The sequence below is a fragment of the Arachis hypogaea genome, chromosome 10, assembly GCF_003086295.3.
Source record: "Arachis hypogaea cultivar Tifrunner chromosome 10, arahy.Tifrunner.gnm2.J5K5, whole genome shotgun sequence".
Lineage (NCBI taxonomy): Eukaryota > Viridiplantae > Streptophyta > Magnoliopsida > Fabales > Fabaceae > Arachis > Arachis hypogaea.
In genome coordinates, this window is record NC_092045.1 from 116018455 (window position 1) to 116046362 (window position 27908).

Consider the following 27908-nt stretch of genomic DNA (forward strand, 5'->3'; position numbering starts at 1 on the left):
GCAGGTGCTCCAATACAAGATGTTGGGACTCTTGAGCAGTGCAGCTATCCCATTCTAATGATAGATCTTCAATTTTTTCTTTCTTCTTCATATTAGCTTGTGAAGCGTCACAGAGGTCAACCATTTTTTGTAGCTTTGAAATGCAGAGCTTCCCCTACAAATTGAATTCGTCACCAACTTCTTCCAGGATTTTCTTACTTTTTGTCACATGTACTAAACTTTCTGCGATCCATAGCCGAACTAGCATCTCTTTTTCTAAGACTGAGTTATTTGGAAAAATTGAACAATAAGCAAAGCAACGTTTCAAAGGAGCCGGAAGGAAATGATAGCTTAGTAGCAGAGCAGGTTGCACATTCAAAATTGGCAGATCCCAAATGTTACTTCTAAGTACCTTATTCCAATCATTTTTCGACAATATGGTGCGAAGAAGACCCCCCAATGCAACTGCAGCTAAAGGCAAACCATCACATTTTTTCACAATTTCTCTTCCAATTCCTTCTAGGTTGGACCTTTCACTGGAATTAGCAAGTAAAGACCAACAATCTTCACTATCAAGAGATGTCAAATGGAAGATAGGAAAGATTTGCATAGCAGAGTATTCAAGTTATCAGTATTTCTTGTTTTTGAGGTAACCGATTCAAGCACAGTCTTAGTGACCCTGAAAACATCTTAAATAAGACCCTACAGTTAATGATGATTACAAGAGAAGTAGTGTGTAAGTAAGGATTAATAGCATACAAATTTCTCACAAACAAGTTTTTTAGTATTTGATGGATTTATAATTATACTTTAATCAGTTAATGATGATTATTCTTAAGTAATTAGTAACAAGTTAGAACAAATGAATAGCATAAAATTGAGAGCCATAAGAACCAAAATATGGTTTATTGATTCTATCAGTAAATATTATTACAGTCTCTCCCTCTAATTTTGGACCTCACTAATCAAAGAAGAGAGGGAGAGAGAGAGCTGAATTTTTACTTTAGAAATAGAATTTAGTCCGAAACCAAAATTCGAGCTTCTCTCAACTAAGATATTTCATTTCCTTCATTCATATTCAGATCCAGCTGCTTCTTGTTTTGATGAGAAGTAACTCAAAACTCAAAGTCAACGTCAACCTTAACAAAAAAAAATCAATAAACTAATTAAAAAGATATTTATTTCAACAAATTAAAAGTGTATGTACTTTGTATTTTTAAGAGAAAATGAAGCTTCCTTTTTTATGAAATGTCTACAAAACATCCATTTCCATCAATTTACAAAACTTAAAATTAAGAAAATAAATTAACAAATTCTCCATCTCATTCTGATTCTTCATCTTTATCTCTCTTTCTTCTCTCATTCTCTATTTTTTTATCTTTCTTTTCTATAGAAAATAAAATTAACAAAATAACATAATTTAAATAAAAAATATTATTATTATTGTTATTATATACATAATTTTTATTTAGTTTTAAATTTTTACCGCTTATCTTTTTAATCTATATTTTCATTTCTCTTTTTTCAAATATTTATTACATATAATTTGGAGAGAATACTAATGTCATAACTAAAAGTTAGAATCAAGATTAAATTGTTTTAAAAAAATTAATTTTGAATTAATTTTATAACTATCAATATAAAATTTTTATGCTAATATCTAATTATATTTTTATATACACAGGGAGAAAAAATATTATTTTTAAATAGCAAGTATAAAAATTAATTATTTCTATTTGTGAAACAAACTTAATAGTTAAAACCTAATTAAATGTAAATATACACATTAAATTATTTTAAATTTTAGATAACGAATGTTAAAATTAATTATTAATAAAAAATTAGACTTTTCATATAAAAATAATAACTAAAAATTTTATTATTTGATTTTTTTTATCTACAGATATCTTGATGATTAGCTAGAGACTTCTGTCAACCTACTATTTTTTTTTGCGAAAGTAATTTAATTTTATAAATCTTTTATACCATACATAATTTATACTATCAGAATAAAATGAATCATAATTTTAAAAAATTTATATTCTAATATTACAGATAAAAATACTAATATTAATAAAATCCCAAAAATGTGTGCGATCAGAAATTTTCCCGTTTTCAAAATCGGCTAATAATTTCCGCTAACCACAACAATTACAGGACACATGTCATTTCTTTATTCCCTAATCAATTTTAAAACCTAGCCACCAGACACAATCAATTTAAATTTAAATTTAAATTCTCTAAATTTTAAAATGTGATCACACATCTTTAAATAATTTTTTTATATGTTTTTAATTTCATCTATAAAATAAATAATAAAAGGTCACAATTTATCTTTTAAAATAAAATTTAAAATTTAAAAAATTCAAATCTCAACAACCTTATAATACAATTACATTTACGTTCTTCGTTTTATTTCGAGGGCATGCACATGGCGCCTCAACACCCAACAGCGGCGCTCCTCTTGTGTGAATTTGTGATGGAGATCCTCTCTTGGATTCCTGCAAAGCCTGTCACGCGCCTCAAGCTTGTGTGCAAGTCATGGAACTCCTTCATCTCCGATCCTCACTTCGTCAAACTTCACCTTCACCGATCACCCAAAAATGCCATCCTCCTGATTACGCGAACACCACCTCCCCCCAACAAAGAAAGAAAAAATGGCATAGTGTTGAGTAGCGTTGAATCTTTCATCCAAAATCCATCATCCACTCTTGATGCTCAAGAGAATCGCCACGTTCTACACTTCCAAGACTGGGTTTTGGGTTCATGCAACGGGTTGGTTTGTGTGGCCCATATTCTTTTCCACCCCAACAACGATAATTGCGATATCTTGTTTCGTTTATGGAACCCTCTCACAGGGTTTATTTCAGGGAACTCGCCTTCGCCTTGCTTAGGTGTCAATGAGGATAATGTTATTGGGTTTGGGTATGATGAGTCAAGTGACAGTTACAAGGTAATGACTGTCATTCGGGATTCTTCTGGAACAGTAACTGTCCAAGTTTATAGCTTCCGTGGCAGTTCTTGGAAGAGGGTCAACAGTTTTCCTGCTTTTCCGTTTTCTGCTGAAGATATTGGCCACTTCATCGGTGGCACTCTTAATTGGCTAGGTCTCCGTAACCCGCTTGGAGATGATTATGATTGGGCTGATGTTACACTTGATACGTTAATGATTGTTTCTTTTGACCTGAAATCGGATACACATAAACAGATTCTGCTTCCAAAGGGTATCGATGAGATCTCCAGTAAAGATCCAACTCTGGGAGTTTGGGGAAATAGGCTGTATCTTCTTTATGGTTACAAGAACACTCATTTTATTGCATGGCAAATGAAGGAGTTTGGAGATGAAAATTCTTGGACTCAATTGCTAAAGATTAGTTTTCACTATCTCGGTGTTGAAAGGCTATTATTTCCGGAGTTTATATTTGAGAATGGAAATATCTTCATGTTGAGAGGTAGGCATCGTTTTGAGGAAGTTTTTTATGACCGAAGAGATAATAGTGTTAAACGCATTAATATCTTGGCCAACAATTGTTACTTCCATGTATTTGATTATGTTGAGAGCTTGATTCAGCCTTGTTAAAATTCGGTTCCTATTCAAAGTTTTGCTTCTGCAGCTTTTTATTCTGTTATTTTAAATTCTTATATTTCATGTAGGCCTAGCAAAGTTCATGTCATTGTGATTATTTTGGGTGTTTTCTTACTTTAGCTACTTCTTGTTGTTGTGTCCAAATTTGTAGACAGATCACTTTTATCATGACTATTTTAACATCCTACCTACTTAGTAAAACTAATCACACAAACAAATGATAATAGTCTAATAATGTTTGATCATCACTTCAATCCAGTTTTAGTTTTTCAAATTCAACATGATGTATATACTTTCATTAGTTTTTTCTTTGGAAATTATTTGACTATGTAAAGGTGGTTTAAAATGTAAATTTGTCATGCAGTATATGATTTCTTGGATCTTTAGATACATGTCTAATAGGATGGCAACTAAAATAAGATTGTTTTCTTAAATTGTTACATATATGTCTAATAGCATGGTAACTATGTGTATTCTGAATTGGAAAAGTATGAGGAGACAATAATCTTATTGTACAATACGTACAATGGGGGTTTAATTGTAATTAAAATTAAATTATAGGTAGTTATTTAATTTTAAAATTTTTCTAATTTGAAATTTGAATTAAATTAGGATTACTTTCAGTTATAGAATCAAAACAACAAACCCTTTTCTCAATCTACCATTACCTCCTTTCTTTCCATTGCTTCTTCTCTAACCAACCCTTATCTCTCTTCTTCCTTTTCTCAACCCAGATCACCCCAACCATCACTCCCCAGCCAACCAACCACCGTCGCTCACCCTCTCTCTCTTCTCTTTCTTTCCTCTTTCCCCCATTTCTCCCTGCTATGTTTGCTGCCCCACGCCCCCTGTTTGCGCCTGCCAGCTCCGGCGAGCAATACCCCGGTGCAACCCAACAGCGGCTAAGTTCTGTGCCGCTGCGACACCATCACTGCCCCCGTTCTTCTTTCTCTCCTTCATCAACACAGGTTCCATCCCTTTTCTTGTCTTCGGTTCTTTCTATTTTATTTATTTCATTGCTTTTAATTCTGGTTTCTGGATATAGATTAAGCTTAGGACTAGTTAATATCTGTTGCAAGATTGAATGTGTTTGTTGGCTGAATTTTATGAGTTGATTGCTGCTTCCATTGAACTAAATGCTCTGTTTACACATGATGCACACCATATGCTCGATGAAATGCCTAAATGAAATCTGTATGTTTAATTCTTATGTATGGCCAGTATTTGACTTAAATTATATTCTCATGAGGCATTATAATTTACAATTGTGCAGTTTTATGTGATTTCTAATGATGTTTGAGCTTGAATTTTGTTATGCACTTGCTTGTGATTTTTTATCAAAACACCAATTTGGTTAAAAATTCAGATGTTATCAATTGTTTGGTATATTTTTAAGAAGTGCATACCATGTTTTATTGAGTGATTTGAATGAAATGATTTATTCATGTTGATTTTGAACATAAATGATCACATGCATCATCACTCGTTCTTTGAAGTTTTTGAGCAATTAAAATTGGATTTCATCAAAATTATTGCTTTTTGAACAAAGGGCTGTGTTTATGTGATTATTTTATACTCTTTGACATGAATAAGTGGGCTTCTTTATTATTGCCTTGATTATTTTCTTTGTGCTAATTTTGATTAACCCTTGCAAATTCAATACACAATTGCAATAACTATGCTTTCCAGCCTCAATTCACATACACATGAACACGTAGCAAATCATGATGTCATCGAGGGTGAGAAATCTAATATAGTGAGCAACGTTCGTTGAATGCATTGATAATGAATGGTTATTTTCATGTGAATTAGATGTTCATACTCCATGCAAGTGGCGTATTTATTTTTATGTTTAATGCTTACCCAAATGCATCATAAACATTCATGATTCAACCAAATTTATGAAGGTTTTATGTTCATTATATGCTTTTATGTATGAGGAATTTGTATGTGTTAATTAAGCATGGTATATTAATGTGACGCTGGATGAAACTAGGTCTTCTTTGGACTAACTTTTATTGGTATATGAATTTATATGGCTTAATGTAAATTGCATATATAAGCATGAGATTGTTGAATATGAAAAACAGCGAATGTTATTATCATTATTAAGATTTAATTTGATCATGAAAATTAAATAGCCAAGAGTTAGTTATCAACGGATAGGCGACTTAATATGCTTCCTGCATGTTCAGTTTGGAATATACACATAATCACACATGATAAACACTAAATGAATAAAAAGAACAACTCTAGTCACCATTGGCTCTGAAATCGATTTCTAGACTATGTGCTTGGTAGTTGTATCTACTGCATGTTCATGTATGTGATGTATAGTGATAATGTTTGTGCTGGTTAGTGAGGTTTCTTTTTTGGTCTATGTGCTTGATAGAATGATTGACTTGATTTGTTTTTTATGGTTGCATTGTTTGTGCGGATTAGTGAGGTTTCAAGCAAATGATATATACTAAGAATTTATCTTATTATTTCTTTTTGGAATTGTACTAGGCCATGCAACTGTCAGATGTTATTGAGGTTGGAAGTGAAGAGACGAATCTTGGTTATGAGGTTTGGACTCTAAAGGTCGGTGCTCATATTGGCTGCAATGAGCCCCACCAATTTGATGGGTTCATGTATTTGTTAAACTCATTCGACAATAGTTAGTTTCTGTTGGACATGACTTTCAGTACGTAATTCATGTATTAGATACTATAGACGAAAACGGTTATCTGGTCTAGAAAGAATGGGTTTATTTTAAAAAAAATTTGGATATTCGTTTGTAAATGTTAATGATGTTCACCGTTATTGTATCCATCCAAATGGTTAATTTATTAGACAAGATGGATGTTCATTCTAATTATATGATCCCACTTATTGATTACACGATTATCGCTACTTACAAATGTTGGATGTTCATCTTTACATATAACTGGATGTTCAGACCGTGATTACTATAGCGTCTATTCAGGACGCTTCATGAAATCTTGGCTTAATGTCAAAATTCAAGAACTCAATGCTTAACAAATTCAAGTCATTTGCCTTTGGAAAAGTAAACATAAATCTCTAAATAAAGACATGATGTTCGTTATAGTAAGAATCTAGATGGTTATTTTCACAGAAAAAATGGATGTTCACTTTCGCTGTAACATCTGTTCAGAATGCTTCATGGAAACTCAACTCAAGTTCAAATTTCAAGAACTCAAAGCTTAACAATTTCAAGTCGTTCCACTTTGGAAAACTAAAGATAAATCCCTGAATAAAGACATAATTAGACGGATATTCATTTTAGCTAGAATATGGATGGTTCCTTTCACAGAGAAAATGAATGTTCACTTTCATGCATTTTTAAGAATGTCATGCCTGAGTGAATGAAGACCAACATATTCACAAAATTACGAAAGGTAAAAGAGGGTCCACAATACTAAAAATTCTCCTGATTTTCATGTCAACCATAATGCTAAACTGTTGCCTAGCTCAACTTTCCACCTTCTCAATCCAACAATCATCCACCATGGACACAAATCTTGGTTCCTTCAAGGTCCCACCAGCTTCTCTTTCTGTATTCCCAGGTCTCTTCATCATGGTTCTTGCCCCCATGTACGACCACGCCATCCTTCCATTCGCAAGAAAAATAACCAGAACCGAAACCGAAATCACGCATATACAAAGAATTAGAACATGGTTGGTTCTTTCCATAGTGGCCATGGCAGTTGCCGCGTTAGTCGAAATAAAGAGAAAGAAAACGGCGTTGATTCATGGTCTAACGGATTCAATGGAACCTCTTCCCATAACGTTCTTATGGGTGGCGTTACAGTACTTGTTTCTTGGCTCTGCTGATCTTTTCACTCTTGCTGGGATGATGGAGTTCTTCTTCACTGAAGCGCCATGGAACATGAGGTCTCTTGCAACCGCCCTTTCTTGGGCTTCTCTTGCCATGGGTTATTACTCCAGCACTGTTCTTGAGTCGGCGATGATGGATGTTGACTCCTCAGCAGACGGATGTTCAGCCGCGTGAGAAGCGATGGAGTTCCTTCCTGCAAGGGCGTAGTTGCGACGAAGCTGGGCGCTACAACTCCGGTAGGAGGAATCGGAGGCTCCACGTCGCACAGGAGCGGATCAGTTGGCTGCGGGTTGATTCGCGGACAGCTGGGCGGCGATTGGGGTGGGTGGGGTCTTGCTGAATGACCATTGGGGTTTTGGGGGGGGGGGGAGGGTAGGGCCACGACGGGGATAGAAGGGTTAAAGGAAAAAAATTTGAATTAGGTAAAAATTAGGGGTAAAAGGCCATATAAAATGAGGGTTACTAATGGTTAAATTGCATTATTAATTTAGATTGGGCCAAATAAACAGCCCATTGTATGGATTGTATAGATATTTCATTGTCTCCCTAGCGGGATCCTTCTGAATTTTGTGCTGTAAGATAGTTAATACAAAAAAAAGACGATGAAGTATTGACTAATGAGAGAATTTTGTGTGACTGAAAAAGTTAGATGTACTTAAAATCTTAAAATGATATTGTAGAGGGACGATTGGGAGGGGAGGGGTATCATAACAAAAACTTGATGAGGGAGCTGCTTTTAGAATTGATCATACCATATGATCGTCCGAAACGAGAGGAAAAGACGTTTCGCACCTTGGCACTGCACGATGGACTTTGATACCTGGCTTTCACTTTACATCCAAGTGTCTCAGTGTTGATTTCATCCAACAAATCGTCAGCATCAAATACAGCTTGTGTGAGCTCATTTAGCCATTCCTTGACAGCAGGATTTATGATCTGCTTCTCCTCGGCATCAATGTCACCTTCATCTTTTCAAGAAGTAAAACATTAAGCTTTCTTCTCCTAAAGAAGTCCACGAACTCATTGGAAATGATCTTATCCAACAACACCTGAGCAGAAGCAGAGAGTAATGCCCCTCCACAATAGCAGCAACCATATTTTCTTTTGTTTAAATAAGACCCTACAATTACCAGTAAATAACAATATTAGTTTACAAGAGAAGTAGTGTGTAAGTAAGGATTAATAGTCAAAATGGCTATAAGAAACTATGGTAACAATTAAGCAACACTTCGAGAATTAGAAGAGACTCTTGTTAAGAAGGATAAATGTATTAGACGGTTGATTATTTTTTGTACTATCATCTCAAATATTTGACTAGGTGTTGCAAAAGTTATTAATAAACTGATTAGGAGATATAAAAAGTAGACTAATTTTAATTCTTCTAGTGGTTGATTTTAATGTCAAAAATTATTATATTTTATTTTTTTGTTTTGTTACTTAATAATTTTGTACTTTTTAATTGCTTTATTTTATTATGTTGAGTTTTTTGTTTAAAAAAAATAGTCAAAATAATTTCGAAAAAAACGAAAAATTTTTTCACAAATTTCTTAGTATTTGATGGATTTACAATAATGATGATTATTCTTAAGTAATTAGTAACAAATTAGAACAAATGAATGAAATAAAATAGAAAGTCATGAGGACCAAAATGTGATTTATTGATTCTATCAGCGGATGGAAACCAAATGATATTATTAGAAGCAATTAGTAGCAGAGCTTCTCTCAACTATGATACTTCATTTCCTTTTTATCCAGGTGCAGCTGCCTCTTGTTCCATAAGGAGTAACTCAAAACTCAAAGTTAAAGTCAACCTTAACAAAAAAAAATCAATAAACTAATTTGTATTATTATTATAATTTTTTTTTTAAAATAAAAAAACTCTAACCTGCAATTTCTAAATAAATATGTAAAGATTATGTTTTTTGGGCTATAGTTAGTTAGTATTATTATTACTATTATTATTAATATTATTTTTTAGAAGATAAAAAATTTCGAACTTGCGCCCTCTTTGATAAATATGGAGGCTTGATTTGGTAAAACATTTTTGAGAGGTGAGCACTTCATCTTATATTTGATAAATTAAAAAGTCTAAGTGCTTGTGTTTGTGCTTTTAAAAGTTAGGAGTGCTTTTAAAAAGACCTCAGAGGGAGATTTTTAAAGTTGGCCTATGCTTACTAAATTTTATTTATTTTTACGCACATATTTTCGGCTATTATATTGACATTGGAATCTTCATGTATTTCTAACTTCTCAACCTAACCTTCACAAATTCTAACACAATCTTTATATATTTTTTATTTTTCAACCTAATCTTCACAAATTTTAACACAAATATATCTCCATCACATAATAGGATAAAATAAATTTTTATGATATTTATATAAAATTTTAAAGTTAAAAAATAAAGAGTTATTTATTATGTTTATATTTATTATGAATTTTTTATTTTAAAATATTATATAAAATTTTAAAAAATTTAAAAAAAGAAATTATTTTTCGATATAAATATGTTTATCATAATTTTTTAATTTTTAAAAGCTGTCTTACCTAACATAATTGTGTACTTGTGTTTATTAAAAGTTATTTTTAATTTGATTTTACCAAATACAAGTACTGAAACTTTTAAAAAGTTGTCTTTTAAAATACAACTTTCATAACCTGCAGCACTTGCATTTGACCAAATTAAATTAAAAATAACTTTTAATAAAGTCATTTAAAAAAAACAGTTTTCATAGGCTATTTCGAAAGATTAAAATTTTTACCAAATCAAGTTTATGTGATTTAAATTATAATTCGATATTATTATTATTATTATTATTATTATTATTATTATTATTATTATTAATTCTGATTATTGAAAATACAAAAAGATATTTATTTCAACAAATTGCATTTACGTTCTTCGTTGTATTTTGAGGGCATGCACATGGCGGCTCAACACCCAACAACGGCGCTCCTGTTGTGTGAAGTGGTGATGGAGATCCTCTCTTGGGTTTCTGCAAAGCCTCTCACGCGCCTCAAGCTTGTGTGCAAATCATGGAACTCCATCATCTCCCACCCTCACTTCGTCAAACTTCACCTTCACCGTTCACCCAAAAACGCCATCCTCCTCTTTACGCGAACACCAGCGCTCACCCTCGACGAAAAAGAAAAATGGAGCTTAGTGTTGAGTAGCGTTGAATCTTTCATCCAAAATCCATCATCCACTCCTGATGCTCAAGAGAATCGCCACTCTCTACACCTACAAGACTGGGTTGTGGGTTCATGCAACGGGTTGGTTTGTGTGGCCCATATTCTTGGCCACCCCAACAACGATATTTGCGATATCTGGTTCCGTTTATTGAACCCTCTCACAGGGTTTATTTCAGAGAACTCGCCGTGTTTACGTGTCAATGTGAATAATGTTTTTGGGTTTGGGTATGATGAGTCAAGTGACAGTTACAAGGTAGTGACTGTCATTCGGGATTCTTCTGGAACAGTAACTGCGCAAGTTTATAGCTTCGGTGGCAGTTCTTGGAAGACGATCGACAGTTTCCCTGCTTTTCCGTTTTCTGCTGAAGATAATGGCCACTTCATCGGTGGCACTCTTAATTGGCTGGGTCTCCGTAACCCGCATGGAGATGATTATGATTGGGCTGCTGTTACACTTGATATGTTAATGATTGTTTCTTTTGACCTAAAATCGGATACACATAAACAGATTCTGCTTCCAAAGGGTATCGATGAGATCCCCGATAAAGAGCCAACTCTGGGAGTTTGGGGAAATAGGCTGTATCTTCTTCATGATTACAAGAACACTCATTTTATTGCATGGCAAATGAAGGAGTTTGGAGATGAAAATTCTTGGACTCAACTGCTAAAGATTAGTTTTCACCATCTCGGTGTTGAAAGGCTATTACCAGAGTTTATATTTGAGAATGGAAATATCTTCATGTTGAGAGGCAGGCGTCGTTTTGAGGAAGTTTTTTATGACCGAAGAGATAATAGTGTTAAACGCATTAATATCTTGGCCAACAATAGTTACTTCATTGCATTTGATTATGTTGAAAGCTTGGTTCGGCCTTGTTAAAATTCGGTTCCTATTCAAAGTTTTGCTTCTGCAGCTTTTTGTTCTGTTATTTCTTTGTTCTGTTATTTCTTTGCCAATGTTTTTAGTTCCTTTAAAATATTTACTTGTTTTCATGATTTCCACTGGTGCTATCATATCTTATGGTCAACTAGACATTTTATGACAATATCTTGTTATATTGAAGACCAAGAGCAATATTTTTAATCTTAGTAATGATGTTTTGTATCACGAGATATCCAGTGTCAAGTATGCAAAAGATTATCGTCAATCCTTGGTTCTGGCCTGCAATTAAGTTCCTTGTCAACGGTTGACTTCTATGAATTCTTCTGAAATCATGCAAGTGGCTTTAAACCCTTGCATTTCATTTAAGGATACAGAAGATCAGGGTGCCGTAAATACTTTTGGTGTTCCCTTAGTTTGACTAACTGTTGTTTTCATTCTTCATGCTAATTTTGGTTCTAAATATGTTGTTGGGTGAATTTATTTTGAATTTATTCAAGATAATGTCAAGAAAAAGTGAGCTACTATTTACAAATTATAATATAACGAAGTTAGTTGTGAGTTAGGATATTTACACTGAATCTAATTTTGATATGAATTGCAATATTAACACCCAATCTGTTTATCCAAGTGTTGGCCTAGATTCTTCATCCATGCAAATTAAAAAGTCTAACTAAACAAGTTTGATTGGAAAGGGAGAGTTTAAAGAGTTTAAAATATAAAGAAATTAAAATTTCAAAAAATAAAATATTTAGTTATTATATAAAAACAATGAAATATTGATAATATGCTTTAAAGATTGGTGAGTGAAGCAGACCGAGCAGACTAAGTTGGAGAGAATTGGGAGAAGAAATTAAATGAAATTTGTTCATACCCTGGCCCAATGATAAAAGCCCAGGTCCAAATAGAAAGGCCTATTCCGAAGGACTAAGCCTACCTAAGCGCCGACCTTCATACAAGAAGTCGGTGTCGACCACGACTTACCACGAAGAAGTCGGACGTGAGGTTAGCTGGCGGCTAAATACTTATTTAAATGAGTAACCGCCCCTAAAATCTCTCTAACCGCCTCATCGAGCCATATCTTAACCTCCCTAAGATAGAGGGACGGTTAACACCCAAAAGATACGGCACTACTCCAACGGTGGTTATTGGCTCACCACTATAAATACACTGACACCCCTCAGGTATCTCTAAGCCCAATACTCTCTAGACCTGCTAACACCTTTGCTAACTTAAGCATCGGAGTGTCTTTAAAGGTACCACCCCCCATTCATTCATTCACGCAAGTCGGAGGGAGGCTCCCGTGTGCGATCCAGCTCGGAGACTTCCATCCGTGGGCGATTGGGCCAACAAACATCATCTATTCTACTAATCTCCGGTTACCCACCGTAACATTGGCGCCGTTGCCGGGGACCCGAGAGATCATCCATCGATGGCGGACAGATCCCACGAAGAAGGCCATGTGGAGATAGACTCTGAACAAGAGAATCTGGACACAGGCAATAACGATGTGGATCTCGCCCTCCACCAGGAAGTTGACAATCAGCATAGAGAGGGCACCTCCGGGGTAAAAAACCCGAAGGTAAATTCCTCAGATGGGCGCGAGTCAGAAAAAGGAGGACCATCCCACGTAACTGAACTCATGGGGTTAGTCCACAGCCGCCTGGAACAGTTAGAACAAGAGCGGGAGCGGCAAAAGGAAACTGAAAAGAACCTAAAAGAGGAGATGGAACGGCGAAAAGAGTTGGAAAGAAAACTCTTAAAGCTGGAATCCTCCCTCAAGAGTCGCAACTCCCGTGACGAACAAGAAGAGCCGCTCTTGGGTGAAGAGGATCCTTTCAGCGAGGACATAATGAGGGCAAAGGTTCCGAGAAACTTCAAAAGCCCCCGATATGGACCTCTACGATGGAACCACGGATCCAAAGCATCATCTAAGCAACTTCAAAAGTCGGATGTACCTAGCTGATGCTTCCGACGCTACGCGATGCAAAGCTTTCCCGACCACTTTATCGAAAGCAGCGATGAAGTGGTTCGATAGCCTTCCCCCGAGATCAGTCACTAGCTTTGAAGACCTCTCAAGGAAGTTTTTGATGAGGTTCTCAATTCAGAAAGACAAGGCGAAACATGCACCGAGCCTCCTAGGAATAAAACAGGAGGTCGGAGAATCTTTACGAGCCTATATGGAAAGGTTCAACAAAGCATGTTTGGAGATTCAAGACCTGCCCACAGAGGCAGTCATAATGGGACTAGTCAATGGACTTAGAGAAGGACCCTTCTCGCAGTCCATATCTAAAAGACATCCTGTTTCTTTAAGTGATGTACAGGAACGAGCTGAAAAGTACATCAATATGGAGGAAAACGCTAAGTTAAGGGACCTGAGTTGGCGACCTGGACCCCCTCCCTCAACTAAAGAGAGGGAAAGGGAAGCCAAGAAAAAGGAAGAACTCGGTCTCGAGAGGCCAAGGAAATATCACTCATATACTCCCCTGAAAGTTTCTATAGTGGATGTATACAGAGAGATTTGCAACACTGAAAGACTGCCACCCCCTAGACCCATTAAAAATAAAAAAGGGAGGAGTCGCAGCGATTACTGCGAGTACCATAAAATATATGATCACTCCACAAACGACTGCTACGACCTCAAGAATGTGATAGAAAAATTGGCTAGAGAAGGTCGGCTTGATAGATATCTCATAGAAAGGTCGGACAATCATGGAAAGAGAAAGCGAGATGATATGGATAGAAGAGACCCACCACCGCAAACTCCAGAGAGACATATCCATATGATCTCAGGAGGATTTGCGGGAGGGGGACTCACCAAATCCTCTCGCAAAAGACATCTCAAAAGAGTCTATCAGGTCGGGGAAGAGTCACCCGACCTTCCTACCATTTCATTCACAAAAGAAGATGGGCAAGGAATAATCCCTGGACACGATGATCCAGTGGCAATAACTATAATCCTAGCAAATGCCCATCTCCACAGAACCCTAGTAGACCAAGGAAGCTCGGCGGACATTCTTTTCAAGCCTGCTTTCGACAAGCTAGGGTTAGATGAGAAGGAGTTAAGAGCCTACCCCGACACCCTATACGGATTAGGAGACACGCCAATAAAACCACTGGGATTTTTACCCCTCCACACCACTTTTGGAAAAGGGAAAAAATTAAAGACTCTGAGTATAGACTTCATAGTCATAGATGTAGGGTCAGCATACAATGCTTTGATCGGCAGAGCTACCCTTAATCGACTCGGAGCGGTGGTATCCACTCCCCACCTCTACATGAAATTCCCGACCTCAGCGGGAATAGCAACGGTAAGGGGAGATCAAAAGTTGGCAAGGAAATGCTACAACGAAAGCCTAAATCTGAGAGGAAAGGGCAAAGAAGTTCACACAATAGAGCTCGGCGGCACAAGGGCCAGAGAAGAACTGCGACCACAACCGGGAGGAAAAACCGAGGAGATACAGGTCGGTAAAGAGGAAGGAAAAAACACTTATATAGGAGCCAACCTAGGGGAAACTCCAAAACAAGGGCTGGCTGAACTCCTATGAGATAATTCCGACCTCTTCGCCTGGAAGGCCTCTGACATGCCTGGGATTGACCCCGAGCTCATGTCCCACAAGCTCTCGGTTTACCCAGGGTCCCGACCTGTACAACAAAGAAGACGCAAGCTCGGCCCAGAACGAGCCCTAATAGTAGAAGAGCAAGTACAGGCGCTCCTGGAAGCCGGCTTTATCAGAGAAGTCAAGTACCCAACATGGCTAGCCAATGTAGTGCTAGTCAAAAAACAGAATGGCAAATGGAGAATGTGTGTCGACTATACCGACTTAAATAAGGCATGTCCCAAGGACCCTTATCCCCTGCCAAGTATTGATGCCCTAGTGGATTCCAGCTCGGAGTACCAATACTTATCGTTCATGGACGCCTACTCGGGATATAATCAAATCCCGATGTATGAGCCAGACCATGAGAAAACGTCATTCATCACACCCAGAGCTAATTTCTGCTACGTGGTCATGCCATTCGGATTGAAGAATGCAGGAGCCACATATCAAAGGTTGATGAATAAAGTGTTTTCCCCTCACCTAGGGACCCTAATGGAAGTATACGTCGACGACATGCTGGTAAAAACCAAGAAGGAGGTCGACCTCCTATCAGACCTCTCGCAAGTCTTCGATACCATAAGGCTGCACGGGATGAGATTAAATCCCGCAAAGTGTGCCTTCGCGGTAGAGGCAGGGAAGTTTCTAGGGTTTATGCTAACACAAAGAGGGATTGAAGCCAATCCCGATAAGTGTAGAGCCATCCTAGAAATGAAAAGTCCGACTTGTTTGAGAGAAGTCCAGCAGCTCAATGGCCGACTTGCAGCCCTCTCCAGATTTTTGGCAGGATCGGCACTAAAGTCCCTTCCTCTGTTCTCCTTATTGAGAAAGGGATGCCAGTTTGAATGGACTCCGGAATGCGAGGAGGCGTTCCAAGAGTTCAAAAAGTTTTTAAGCCAACCTCCTATCCTAATCCGACCAGTACCAGGGAAAGACCTCGTTCTGTACTTATCCGTAGCAAATAGGGCTGTCTCGTCAGCCCTGATAAAAGAAGACGAGGTCGGACAACACCCAGTCTACTTCATCAGTAAGGTCCTACAAGGCCCTGAACTAAGGTACCACAAACTTGAAAAGTTTGCCTACTCCTTAGTAATAGCCTCACGAAGGCTACGACCTTACTTTCAAGCTCACACAATAAGAGTCCGTACGAACCAACCCATGAAGCAAATCCTCCAAAAGACGGATGTCGCAGGGAGAATGGTTCAATGGGCAATAGAGCTCTCCGAGTTCGATCTGAGATATGAAACTCGGACAGCAATCAAAGCCCAATGCCTCGCTGACTTCGTGGCAGAATACGCAGGGGATCAAGAGGAAAAGCCGACTACATGGGAACTCTATGTAGACGGATCCTCCAACAAAACGGGAAGCGGCGCAGGCATAATATTGGTAGATGAGAGAGGAACCCAGATAGAGGTTTTCCTAAAATTCCAATTTCCGGCTTCAAATAATCAGGCAGAATATGAAGCCTTGATCGCTGGACTAAAGTTGGCAGATGAAGTCGGTGCTACAAAGGTGATGATATACAGCGACTCACAGGTGGTGACCTCCCAAATAAGCGGAGAATATCAGGCAAAGGACCCTAATATGAAGAGGTACTTGGAAAAAACTTTGGAACACCTTGGACGCTTTGAAGAAACTGAGGTCAAACACATAACTCGGGATCTAAATAGTAGAGCGGATGCCCTATCCAAATTAGCAAGTACCAAACCAGGGGGGAACAACAGAAGCCTGATTCAAGAAACCCTCCAAGAGCCCTCGGTAGCAAAAACAGAAGATAAGCAAGAGGTACTTGAGGTAATCGGTCTAGACCTCGGATGGATGAACCCCCTAGTCGAATACATGAAATTCGACATCCTCCCTAAAGAGGAAAAAGAAGCTAAAAAGATCCGAAGGGAAGCACAACACTACACCTTGGTGAGAAATATCCTCTACAGAAGGGGGATATCGACACCATTATTAAAATGCGTACCGACCTCAAGAACCGCCGAGGTATTGGAGGAAGTACATAGTGGGATCTGCGGAAATCATCTCGGAGCAAGGTCACTCGCCAGGAAAGTAATCCGAGCGGGATTCTATTGGCCGACATTGCAAAAAGATGCCACAGAATTTGTGAAAAAATGTCAGCCATGTCAGATGCATGCAAATTTCCACGTAGCTCCACCAGAAGAGCTCATCAGTATCACTTCTCCATGGCCTTTTGCAAAATGGGGAATGGATTTGTTAAGTCCTTTTCCCCAAGCGCCAGGACAAGTCAAATACCTGATCGTGGGGTTAGATTACTTCACAAAGTGGATAGAAGCAGAACCATTGGCCACCATCACCGCTCAAAGAAGTCGCAGGTTCCTCTAAAAAAATATCATCACAAGATATGAGATACCTTATTCCATTACTACAGACAATGAAACCCAATTCACCGACGCCACCTTTAGAAGCTTAGTAGCCAGTATGAAAATCAAACATCAGTTCACCTCGGTAGAGCACCCACAAGCCAATGGGCAAGCCGAGGCAGCCAACAAAGTCATACTGGTGGGACTAAAGAAGAGACTGCACGAGGCAAAAGGAGCTTGGGCTGAAGAGCTCCCTCAGGTGCTATGGGCTTATAGGACAACCCCCCAATCCGCCACGGGAGAAACACCTTTCCGACTAGTCTATGGCGTAGAAGCCATGATACCAATAGAAATCAATGAGCAAAACCCAAGGGTAATTCTCCATGACGAGGTCGGAAACGTACGAGGACACAAAGAGGAGCTCGACTTGCTCCCCGAAGTCCGAGAAGATGCCCAGATAAGAGAAGCGGCATTGAAACAAAGGATGACTACAAGGTACAACAAAAAAGTCATTCGAAGAACATTTGCCCCGGATGACTTGGTCTTAATCAGAAACGACATTGGAGTCAACAAATCAGGGGAAGGAAAGCTCGCCGCAAATTGGAAGGGACCATACAAAGTCAATGAAGTTTTAGGAAAATGTTATTATAAAGTAACCGACCTGAACGGCACTGAATTACCAAGGTCGTGGCATGCTTGTAATATGAAAAGGTACTACAGTTAAAAGCGAACTCTACTCCCTGATGTACTCTTTTCCCAACTTCATGATTTTTTCCCAAAAGGGTTTTTTCTGGAGAAGGGTTTTTAACGAGGCATCATAGTAGAGGCTAAGGGAAAATAGGCTATTAAGACCCTTAGTAGCGAGAAGGTACCTCCCCAATTAATAAAGATCTTTTTTCATCTACAATATCTCTTATAAAATCTTTTTTTTTATTTTCCTAAGTCTTTCTACGAAACGCGCCGACTTAAGCTCGACAAAACGTGAAAATCCCATGAACCAACCTAGATGGTCGTCAGGATAAAACGACGAGGTACAAGTCGGTGTAAAGAGGTTATGTAAGTTGGTCGTATAAACTCGGGAACAATCCGACTCATAAGTCGAAGTGAGAACCCGAGTAAAAAAGCTCGGAAATACTCCGAGTAGAAGAAAAACGCATCGCAAAAATAACCTAAGTCATAAGAACTCGCTAAAACAAAGTCGAGTATAAGGGATAACAAAAAGAGATTGGAAAACCTAAAGGCTGCCTAAAAAAGTCCTTAAGCAAAAAGGCTTGGAAAAACAGAGGAGCCAATGGAAAAGGTTTTCGGAAAAGGATCAAGGGGACTTCGGAAAAATCAAAATTAGGAAAGCATACACACATAAGGTAACTTAAACCCTTATCCAAAAAAGGGTATTTTGTTATATTTAAAAAACCCTTACCAAAAATGGGTATTCTTTAATATTTTGTTTACGACCTGGGAAGGCCAGAAAAAAATTGTTCAAACTGCACAACCAAGAACAAATAAATAAAGAGTTTAAAAATGGGGGGTCCACAGGCCGGACCCCCAAAATAGCCAAAGATCATTTTTTCACAGCAGACGGGTCACCACCACCAGAATCAGGAGGAGCACCAGAAGCATCCATGGGAGATGAAGGGATCGGAGGAACCGTTGAAGTACTCGGAGCATCTTTAGAACGAGGAGGAGACTCAATAATCCTCTGCCCCCGAGTCTTTAACTCTGACTCAGAAACAATCACGGGGGCAGGAGCATCTACGATGGCACCATCAATGACAACTTTGTCAGGATGTAAAGGAGAAAGATCCAAGTCGGGAGCAATAACTCTAACCTGCTCCAGGAAGATCCTCCAAGACTCCTCGGCACCATCGGCAATGGAGTCCTCCAACTCCTCATATGCTTTCCGAGAATTCAACAGGTCAGTCTTCACAGACACAAGATCTTTGAATAAGCTTTGATAGCTGGCCTGCGCCGTTTTCCTCAAATCCATTTCCATGTTGCATTGGGCCTGCAAAGCCTTCCCCTTCTCCCGGAGGGTATCTCTCTCCTCCCTCAGCTTGGCAATTTCCTTCCTCAGCTCTCCCTCATGCTCTTGATATGCACAAAGCCTTCCTTCCAGCTCCTCGACCCTCGAGGTCGTCCCTAAAGAGCTGAGAGGGGCCCTCTCAAAGATATCCAAGAGCTTGCCACAGACCCCCGCCGCTTTGAGACTCTCCTCGATCATAGTGGTAAGGTGACCCCGAACAGACATATCATCCATGCCTATACGAGCATGAGGATGGATATTCTTTCGGACGAAAGCAAGAGCATCCGCTTTAACCTCCCCAGAGGAGCCAGACTCTAAGGTCTTGCGCTTCTTGGGATCAGGAGAAGGTCGGACGACGGAGGGCGGCTGAGAGGGAGCTGAAGAAGAAATCACCATGGGATTGGAAAAAGTCCCAACGTTCCGAGGAGGAGGAGGAGGAGAGATAACCCTGGCGCCACCAGACCGAGCACGAGACTTAGCCTTAGCCTCCTGGACCCTCTGGAAAGATTCTTGAGCGTTTGTCTTTGCCATTTCTGAAATAGAAAACAATAGCTAAAGAATCAAACAAGTCGGAATGATCAGTTAACAAGTCGGGAATCTAACAGACCAGGAAAAACTACCTAGCTGTGATTGAATAAAGGTCGGAGACCCTTGGAGAAACTTTTTAGTATCCAAATATGGGGCCCTCCCCCACACTTCTCGGAGGAACCTGACGACGGCAGCCTCTACTTCATCCAGGTCATCCAGACCATATTTCTCACAAGGGGAGGCCTCCAGCCAGTATAAAGGAAAGCGAGGAGAAGAATTATCATCCAGAAAAAAGGGGTGATGACCCTCTACAGCTTGCACTTTGAAAAAGAAATTTTTAAAGTAATGAAAAGATTCATCAAAAAGGGTAAAAATCCTCCGACCTTGTATGGCTCGGAAGGAGACCCATTGTTGTTTATTGTTCAGCCCACTAAAAGGCTTGGTCATATGAAAAAGATGGAAACAGATTTTCAGAGAAGTCGGGAAATCCAGAGCATGGCTAATAAATTGGTAAATTTTCAAGAAACCCCAAGAGTTGGGATGAAGCTGGGTAGGGGCAACCCGACAATGCTGCAAAACAGACATCTCAAAATCTGAAAAGGGCAGAAAGACGCCCAGACGGGTGATCATGCACTCATACATAAAGAAGAAATGGGGAGCCGCTTCGTTGGCTCTCCCATGACAAACTCGGTCCTCTGAACCGGGAACAAGCAACTCATATTTAGGCTCATCCTCATCCGAAGTACAGAGCTGGTGGTGGGTGCGAAGATGAGTAATAAACTCCGCATCAACCAACGGCTCCTCCCCCAGAACAGTAACGTCAACCCAATCTACGGAAGCCATTTTCTTTCTCTAAGAAAAATGAAGAAACCTACAAAGGAAAAAAAAAAGAAAAAGAAAAATAAAAAACGAAGGTCTCTAGAGGGGAGAAAAAGGAACCGAGCAAAAGTCTACAAACCTATTTCTTTACAAAGTAAAGTCATACGAAGAGTGCAAAGAAGGAGGAAGAAACTAACCTCTTTCTGGAAATGAAGGCAGGAAGAAGCAAAAGTCTCCGGAGCACGAGAATGTAGTACGAGTGAATACAGCACGAACAAAGAAAGAAGAAGCTTGAAAGATTGCAGAAACGGAAAAAGGAAAGAGAGGGAAAGTATTTATAAACAAGCTAAGGGGCATAATGGTAAAAACGAAGCAGTCATTAATGAGATTGCACCGTTACCAAAGCCATCAATCCCTAAGTGCATCCCTAACGGACACGACGCTTGAATAGACGTAACTGTCAGAAACAAAAGGTCGCGAAAATCACGTCGGTTTAAAAAACCCGTGTTTTCTCCAAGAAAGTCGGCTACGAACCCGAGTTAAATACTTGAACCCAAGCCCTAAAGAAGATCTTGGGCTCAAGTAGGGGCACTATTCATACCCTGGCCCAATGATAAAGGCCCAGGTCCAAATAGAAAGGCCTATTCCGAAGGACTAAGCCTACCTAAACGCCGACCTTCATACAAGAAGTCGGTGTCGACCACGACTTACCACGAAGAAGTCGGACGTGAGGTTAGCTTGCGGCTAAACACTTATTTAAATGAGTAACCGCCCCTAAAATCTCTCTAACCGCCTCATCGAGCCATATCTTAACCTCCCTAAGATAGAGGGACGGTTAACACCCAAAAGATACGGCACTACTCCAACGGTGGTTATTGGCTCACCACTATAAATACACTGACACCCCTCAGGTATCTCTAAGCCCAATACTCTCTAGACCTGCTAACACCTTTGCTAACTTAGGCATCGGAGTGTCTTTGCAGGTACCACCCCCCATTCACTCATTCACGCAAGTCGGAGGGAGGCTCCCGTGTGCGATCCAGCTTGGAGACTTCCATCCGTGGGCGATTGGGCCAACAAACGTCATCTATTCTACTAATCTCCGGTTACCCACCGTAACAGAATTGATGAATAAACTCAATCTAAAGCGAAAGATCTGAAATGAAACTAGCTGATACACGTGGCTTATATAGCAGCAAACTACAACTAACTTAGTCTCTAACCAACTGATCCTACGTGGCAAGTAACAATAGCTATACAACTGTCATCTACTTAATTTAGTCACGCCAACCATGCATGCATGAGCTGAACTTGGCTGCATGAGGTTGCACCATATGCTGTGAGCTTCTCTTCATCAAGTAACACTGCCAATTAAGTTAACAAGTTTATAATTTTTTTTTCCAAACAGTGGCAATGAAGCATTTTCTGCTAAAAATGAAAGAAAACTATTCCATCAAACATATACAAAGATTCTATTGTTATTTGCTTTGATGCTAATAATAAAGATCAGTCGATTAAGAAACAAAATTAAAACAACTCCTACAAGTCATGTATTTTGTCATAAATTTATAACATACTACCACATCAAGTTGGAAAATGTTTGCATATTTTCAAACCAAAAATGCTATGTGTATACCAAAATTCAATGGAGAATATTATCCTCTGCTTCAAGTTACAGCAAAGTTTTCCACAACTCCACAAGCATGGTTCACAAATAGTTTGCTACAACCTATGAAACAAGTAAAATTCAGGAGTGAATGGTGTTATAAGGATATGACTCTAAACATTCATAATATTTCAATGGCTCACCTACACACTCAAATGATGACCTTCTTATCCATAATAATGCATGGAATGTGAGCAACTTTAGGCCATTCTAGAATGTAGAAACCTTGAAGAAATGGGAGACACTGGGGTGCATCTTCTTCTTCTGAAATTGAAAATGATTTCAGATTCTTACATTCTATAAAGTAGAGCCACTTGAGCACAGGGAGAGAGCCTAAGGGAAATGATGCCAGTGAGCAACAACTATTCCATATTTGTCAAAGATTATGAGGGAAATCTTTGAAATGAAGGAGAACAACATCCATAAAATTCAGGGCCAATAGTCTTCACTGGGATAATATCAAATATGATGAGTTCTTTAAGATTATGAAGCTGTCCAACAGGTGGTAGTAATGAACAATAGTGACAACTTGGGATGCACAAATACACCATGTTTGCAAATGAGGAATCACCTAAGCAATTCGGAAACCAGGTTCCACCATAGAATTTGATGGTTAGTTTGTTCAAGTTTGTTGAAGGCTGCAGGTGCTCCAATACAAGATGTTGGGACTCTTGAGCAGTGCAGCTATCCCATTCTAATGATTGATCTTCAATTTGTTCTTTCTTCTTCATATTGGCTTGTGAAGCATCACAGGGGTCAACAATGTTTTGTAGCTTTGAAATGCAGAGCTTCCCCTGCAAATTGGGAAATTTTTGCACACCTTCAATCCATTTTCCTATCTGCTAACAACAAACCCAGATAAAGTTTGGAGATTTTCTAGTCTTGCTATTTGTGGCGGTATCTCATGCAATTGAGTTCCACTAATGTCGAGGTGGCGAAGATTCACCAACATTCGTATCTCCTCAGGTAATTCAGTGAGAAACTTAGATTGTAGAGCTTGCAAACCACAGAAGGCAACCTTTTAATGTTAGTGCCAGAAAGATCTAAATGCCGCAAATGTTTTAAAGCTCCAATGGAGTCTGGTAACTCAGAGATATTCTTGTAGTGTGACAAGAATAATACCCGCAACTGTTTTAACTTGGGCAACAAGTCATATATTACCTTGTTTGATAGGTAATAGTCAAATGACCATCCATTTAATGGTAAGGGAAGGAAAACCATCACATTTTTTTCACAATTTCTCTTCCAATTCCTTCTAGGTTTTACCTTTCACTGGAATTATTTGCTCCAAATGCGTGTTCAGCAAGTAAAGACCAGCAATCTTCACTATCAAGCAGACACGGATCCATGCATAGTAGTGAGGGGGCACTTGCCCCCACTCTCATTTCATATTTTTCAACAAAAAAAAAATTATATATATATATATATATATATATATATATATATATATATAATATAATATGATCTTATTTTAAATTTTAAATGACCTCACTACAAATAAACAAAGTCTAATTGTTAAAAGCCCCAAACTCATTTTATCTTTCTATTATTTTGACTATTAGTTAATCTAATTAAATTTAGTTTTCTTTTATTATCAAATTCCAGCCGTCACTCATTTATTCTTTTAAATTCTCTTCTTAGTTTCATATTTTCAACCTTCTTTTCTATGTCTTATCTAGGGATCATTTTCTTTTCATCAAAAAGTAAATTTTAAATTCTCTATTTTATTTTATATAGCTCTCTATGACTCTATTTATTTTTCAATTTCATTATTTCTCTTTTTGATATTTTCAATTGCAAATTTTAATTCAGACAGTTATAGTTTAGGTATTAATCTATTGTTTATTCTCTTCATGAATTTATATATTTTATTTTATTCTCAATTTAGTGATCCTTATTATTTATTTGTTTATCTTTCGTTCTATTCTATTATATGTAATTATATTGCATATAAATTTTTAAAGTGAATTGATCAATTTACTAATTTAAAATATATATTTTTTATTTTTAGAAATAATAATAAAAAATATTTCAAAAGAAAGCTACTAGAATCTGAAGTCACTCTATTAGTCTCTTCTAATAAAAAGAAGTTCTTAGAATTGAAGCGTAAAAAGTTAGTAGCTAATGTATTTTTGGTTTTTTTTGTAGTCGAATAATTAATGTGCATTTTTATATTTTTAAATTTAAATTAATATATCTTTTGATAGTAATATGTATTATTTTTGTCCCCCAACATAAATTTTCTGCTATCAAGAAATGTCAAATGAAAGATAGGAAAGGTTTGCATAGCAGAGTATTCAAGTTATCACTATTTGTTGCTTTTGAGGTAAACGATTCAAGCACAGTCTTAGTGATCCTGAAAACCATCAAAATCCTTTGAAACACATGCCCATGCTTTTAAATCAAACTTGTCTTTAACTTCATCTTCATCTTTCCAAGAAGTGAAACATTAAAGAAGTCCAAGAACTCATTGAAATTATCTTATCCAACAACACCTGAACATAAGCAGAGAGTAATGCCCCTCCCATCCTAGCAGCAGCCATATTTTCTTTGGTTTAAATATGACCCTACAGTTAATGATGATTACAAGAGAAGTAGTTTGTAAGTAAGGATTAATAGTCAAAATGGCTATAAGAAACTATGATCTGTTCTAATAACAATTAAACAATACTTTGAGAGTTGGACAGCGATCTTACTAAGAAGGATGAATGCAATAGGTGGTTGATTGGTTTTTGTGCTATCATCTGAAATACTTGATGGAAAAGAATGACAGGATATTCAAGAATCAAGAAGTAAGTATTACGGAGATTATCAACAAGTCAATTAGGAGCAATAAAGAGTGGGCTGATCTTGATTTGATCCTTTTAGTTGTTGATGGCATGCCAGAAATGACTACAGTTTAATTTTCTCTTTTATTACTTAATAACTTCGTATTTTCTAGCTACTCCACCTTATTAGGTTGAGTTTTTATTTCAAAACAAATAGTCAAAATAATCTTGAAAAGAAGCACACACAAATTTCTCACAAACAAATTTCTTAGTATTTAATAGATTTATAATTATACTTTAATCAGTTAATGATGATAATTCTTAAGTAATTAATAACAAGTTAGAACAAATAAATAAGATAAAATAGAGAGCCAAGAGAGGACCAAAATGTTAGTTTATTGATTTTATCAGTAGATGTTATTACAGTCTCTCTTTCTAATTTTGGACCTCAGTGATTAAAGGAGAGAGAGCTGAATTCTTACTTTAGAAGTAGAATTTAGTTAGAAACCAAATGATATGATTAGAAGCAATTAGCAGCAGAGCTTCTCTCAACTAAGATCCTTCATTTCCTTCATATATAGATACAGCTGCTTCTTCTTTGATGAGAAGTAACTCCAAACTCAAACTCAAACTCAAACTCAAAGATAACGTCAACCTTAACAAAAAAAATCAATAAATTAATCTGTATTATTATCATTTAAAAATAATTGAAGTGAAATTTTCTAAAATTGGTTTATATTTTTTAAAATTTAAAAATTTAATATATTTTATATGTTAACTAATTTTTAAATTTAAAAATTAAATTTATATCTTTTATAATAATTTTAAATTTTAAAAATTATTTTATTAAACATTATTATTGTTTCTTATATTTATTAAAAATTATTTTTAATTTAATTTACTAAACATAAATATTGCGCTTTTTAAAAGCAATCTTTTAAGAAATAAAAGCTTTATAATGCCAAAACTACCTTTGCAATTGCACTTTGATTTTTGAGGGCATGCACATGGCGGCTCAACACCCAACAGCGGCGCTCCTCTTGTGTGAAGTGGTGATGGAGATCCTCTCTTGGGTTCCAGCAAAGCCTGTCACGCGCCTCAAGCTTGTGTGCAAGTCATGGAACTCCATCATCTCCCACCCTCACTTCGTCAAACTTCACCTTCACCGTTCACCCAAAAATGCCATCCTCCTGTCTACGCGAACACCACCTTTCCCCAACAAAGAAGAAAAACAGAGCTTAGTGTTGAGTAGCGTTGAATCTTTCATCCAAAATCCATCATCCACTCTTGATGCTCAAGAGAATCGCCACTTTCTACACTTACAAGACTGGGTTTTGGATTCATGCAACGGGTTGGTTTGTGTGGCTCGTATTCTTTTCCACCCTATCAACGATATTTGCGATATCTGGTTCCGTTTATTGAACCCTCTCACAGGGTTTATTTCAGAGAACTCGCCGTGCTTACGTGTCAATGAGAACAATGTTTTTGGGTTTGGGTATGATGAGTCAAGTGACAGTTACAAGGTAGTGACTGTCATTCGGGATTCTTCTGGATCAGTAACTGCGCAAGTTTATAGTTCCGGTGGCAGTTCTTGGAAGACAATCAACAGTTTCCCGGCTTTTCCGTTTTCAGCTAAAGAAAATGGCCAGTTCATCGGTGGCACTCTTAATTGGTTAGGTGTCTATAACCCGCATGGAGATGATTATGATTGGGCTGCTGTTACACTTGATATGTTAATGATTGTTTCTTTTGACCTGAAATCGGATACACATAAACAGATTCTTCTTCCAAAGGGTATCCATGAGATCCCCCGTCAAGAGCCAACTCTGGGGGTTTGGGGAAATAGGCTGTATCTTCTTCATGATTACAACAACACTCATTTCATTGCATGGCAAATGAAGGAGTTTGGAGATGAAAATTCTTGGACTCAATTGCTAAAGATTAGTTTTCACCATCTCGGTGTTGAAACGCTATTTCCAGAATTTATATTTGAGAATGGAAATATCTTCATGTTGAGAGGCAGGCATTGTTTTGAGGAAGTTTTTTATGACCGAAGAGATAATAGTGTTAAACGCATTAATAACTTGGCCAACAATAGTTACTTCATTGCATTTGATTATGTTGAGAGCTTGGTTCAGCCTTGTTAAAATTCGGTTCCTATTCAAAGTTTTGCTCCTGCAACTTTTTGTTCTGTTATTTTAAATCCTTATATTTCATGTAGGCCCAGCAAAGTTCAGGTCATTGTGTTTATTTTGGGTGTTTTCTTACTTTGGCTACTCCTTGTTGTTGGATCCAAATTTGTAGACGGATCACTTTTATTTTCTCTGCAAACTTTATATACACAGGTGCATAAAATTCTAACATCCTTAGCATGACTCCTTTTTGCATAAGTTTATTAATTTTTGCTAATTGTTGGATGAAGTTTACAGACAAATTGATTTTTTCATTAGTAAGAATCTAGAACATGATTTTCGCGACCGTCCCAGTGTAAAAGTAATGAAATTTTCACTTTCTTTATTTAGTTATTGGTTACTTTATCTTTTCATGACATATGTTTTGTACAGTGAACAAGCTTGATGGCAAGCTGAAATCTTATTTATAGTAGTCATGGCATGGGATTGTACTAATAAGAATGAATAATATAAGGATGGAAATAAATTATGACATCCTATTACCCTGCCAAAAGTACCCTAAGTATGCCTT

The 27908-nt window shown here is 37.6% G+C and overlaps 5 protein-coding genes across 5 annotated transcripts; 4 read left to right on the forward strand and 1 right to left on the reverse strand.

Moving 5' to 3' along the window:
• Window positions 1–2410: 2410 nt before the first annotated feature.
• LOC112718068 (F-box/kelch-repeat protein At3g23880-like) lies at window positions 2411–3659 on the forward strand. Its single transcript, XM_025769976.1, has 2 exons — window positions 2411–3431; window positions 3634–3659. Exons 1-2 carry the CDS (start codon window positions 2411–2413, stop codon window positions 3657–3659), a joined length of 1047 nt encoding a protein of 348 aa, XP_025625761.1.
• Window positions 3660–7076: 3417 nt separating this feature from the next.
• LOC140175783 (protein NRT1/ PTR FAMILY 4.6-like) lies at window positions 7077–7580 on the forward strand. The gene has a single exon (XM_072204348.1). The coding sequence runs from the start codon at window positions 7077–7079 to the stop codon at window positions 7578–7580; it is 504 nt and encodes a 167-aa protein (XP_072060449.1).
• Window positions 7581–10332: 2752 nt separating this feature from the next.
• LOC140175784 (F-box/kelch-repeat protein At3g23880-like) lies at window positions 10333–11475 on the forward strand. The gene has a single exon (XM_072204349.1). The coding sequence runs from the start codon at window positions 10333–10335 to the stop codon at window positions 11473–11475; it is 1143 nt and encodes a 380-aa protein (XP_072060450.1).
• Window positions 11476–22820: 11345 nt separating this feature from the next.
• LOC140175785 (putative disease resistance RPP13-like protein 1) lies at window positions 22821–24980 on the reverse strand. Its single transcript, XM_072204350.1, has 3 exons — window positions 24933–24980; window positions 23285–23455; window positions 22821–23231 (listed from the first exon to the last, which is right to left on the reverse strand). The coding sequence occupies exons 1-3, from the start codon at window positions 24978–24980 to the stop codon at window positions 22821–22823; spliced, it is 630 nt and encodes a 209-aa protein (XP_072060451.1).
• A 1232-nt stretch (window positions 24981–26212) lies between these two features.
• LOC140175786 (F-box/kelch-repeat protein At3g23880-like) lies at window positions 26213–27352 on the forward strand. Its single transcript, XM_072204351.1, has one exon. The coding sequence runs from the start codon at window positions 26213–26215 to the stop codon at window positions 27350–27352; it is 1140 nt and encodes a 379-aa protein (XP_072060452.1).
• Window positions 27353–27908: the final 556 nt, after the last annotated feature.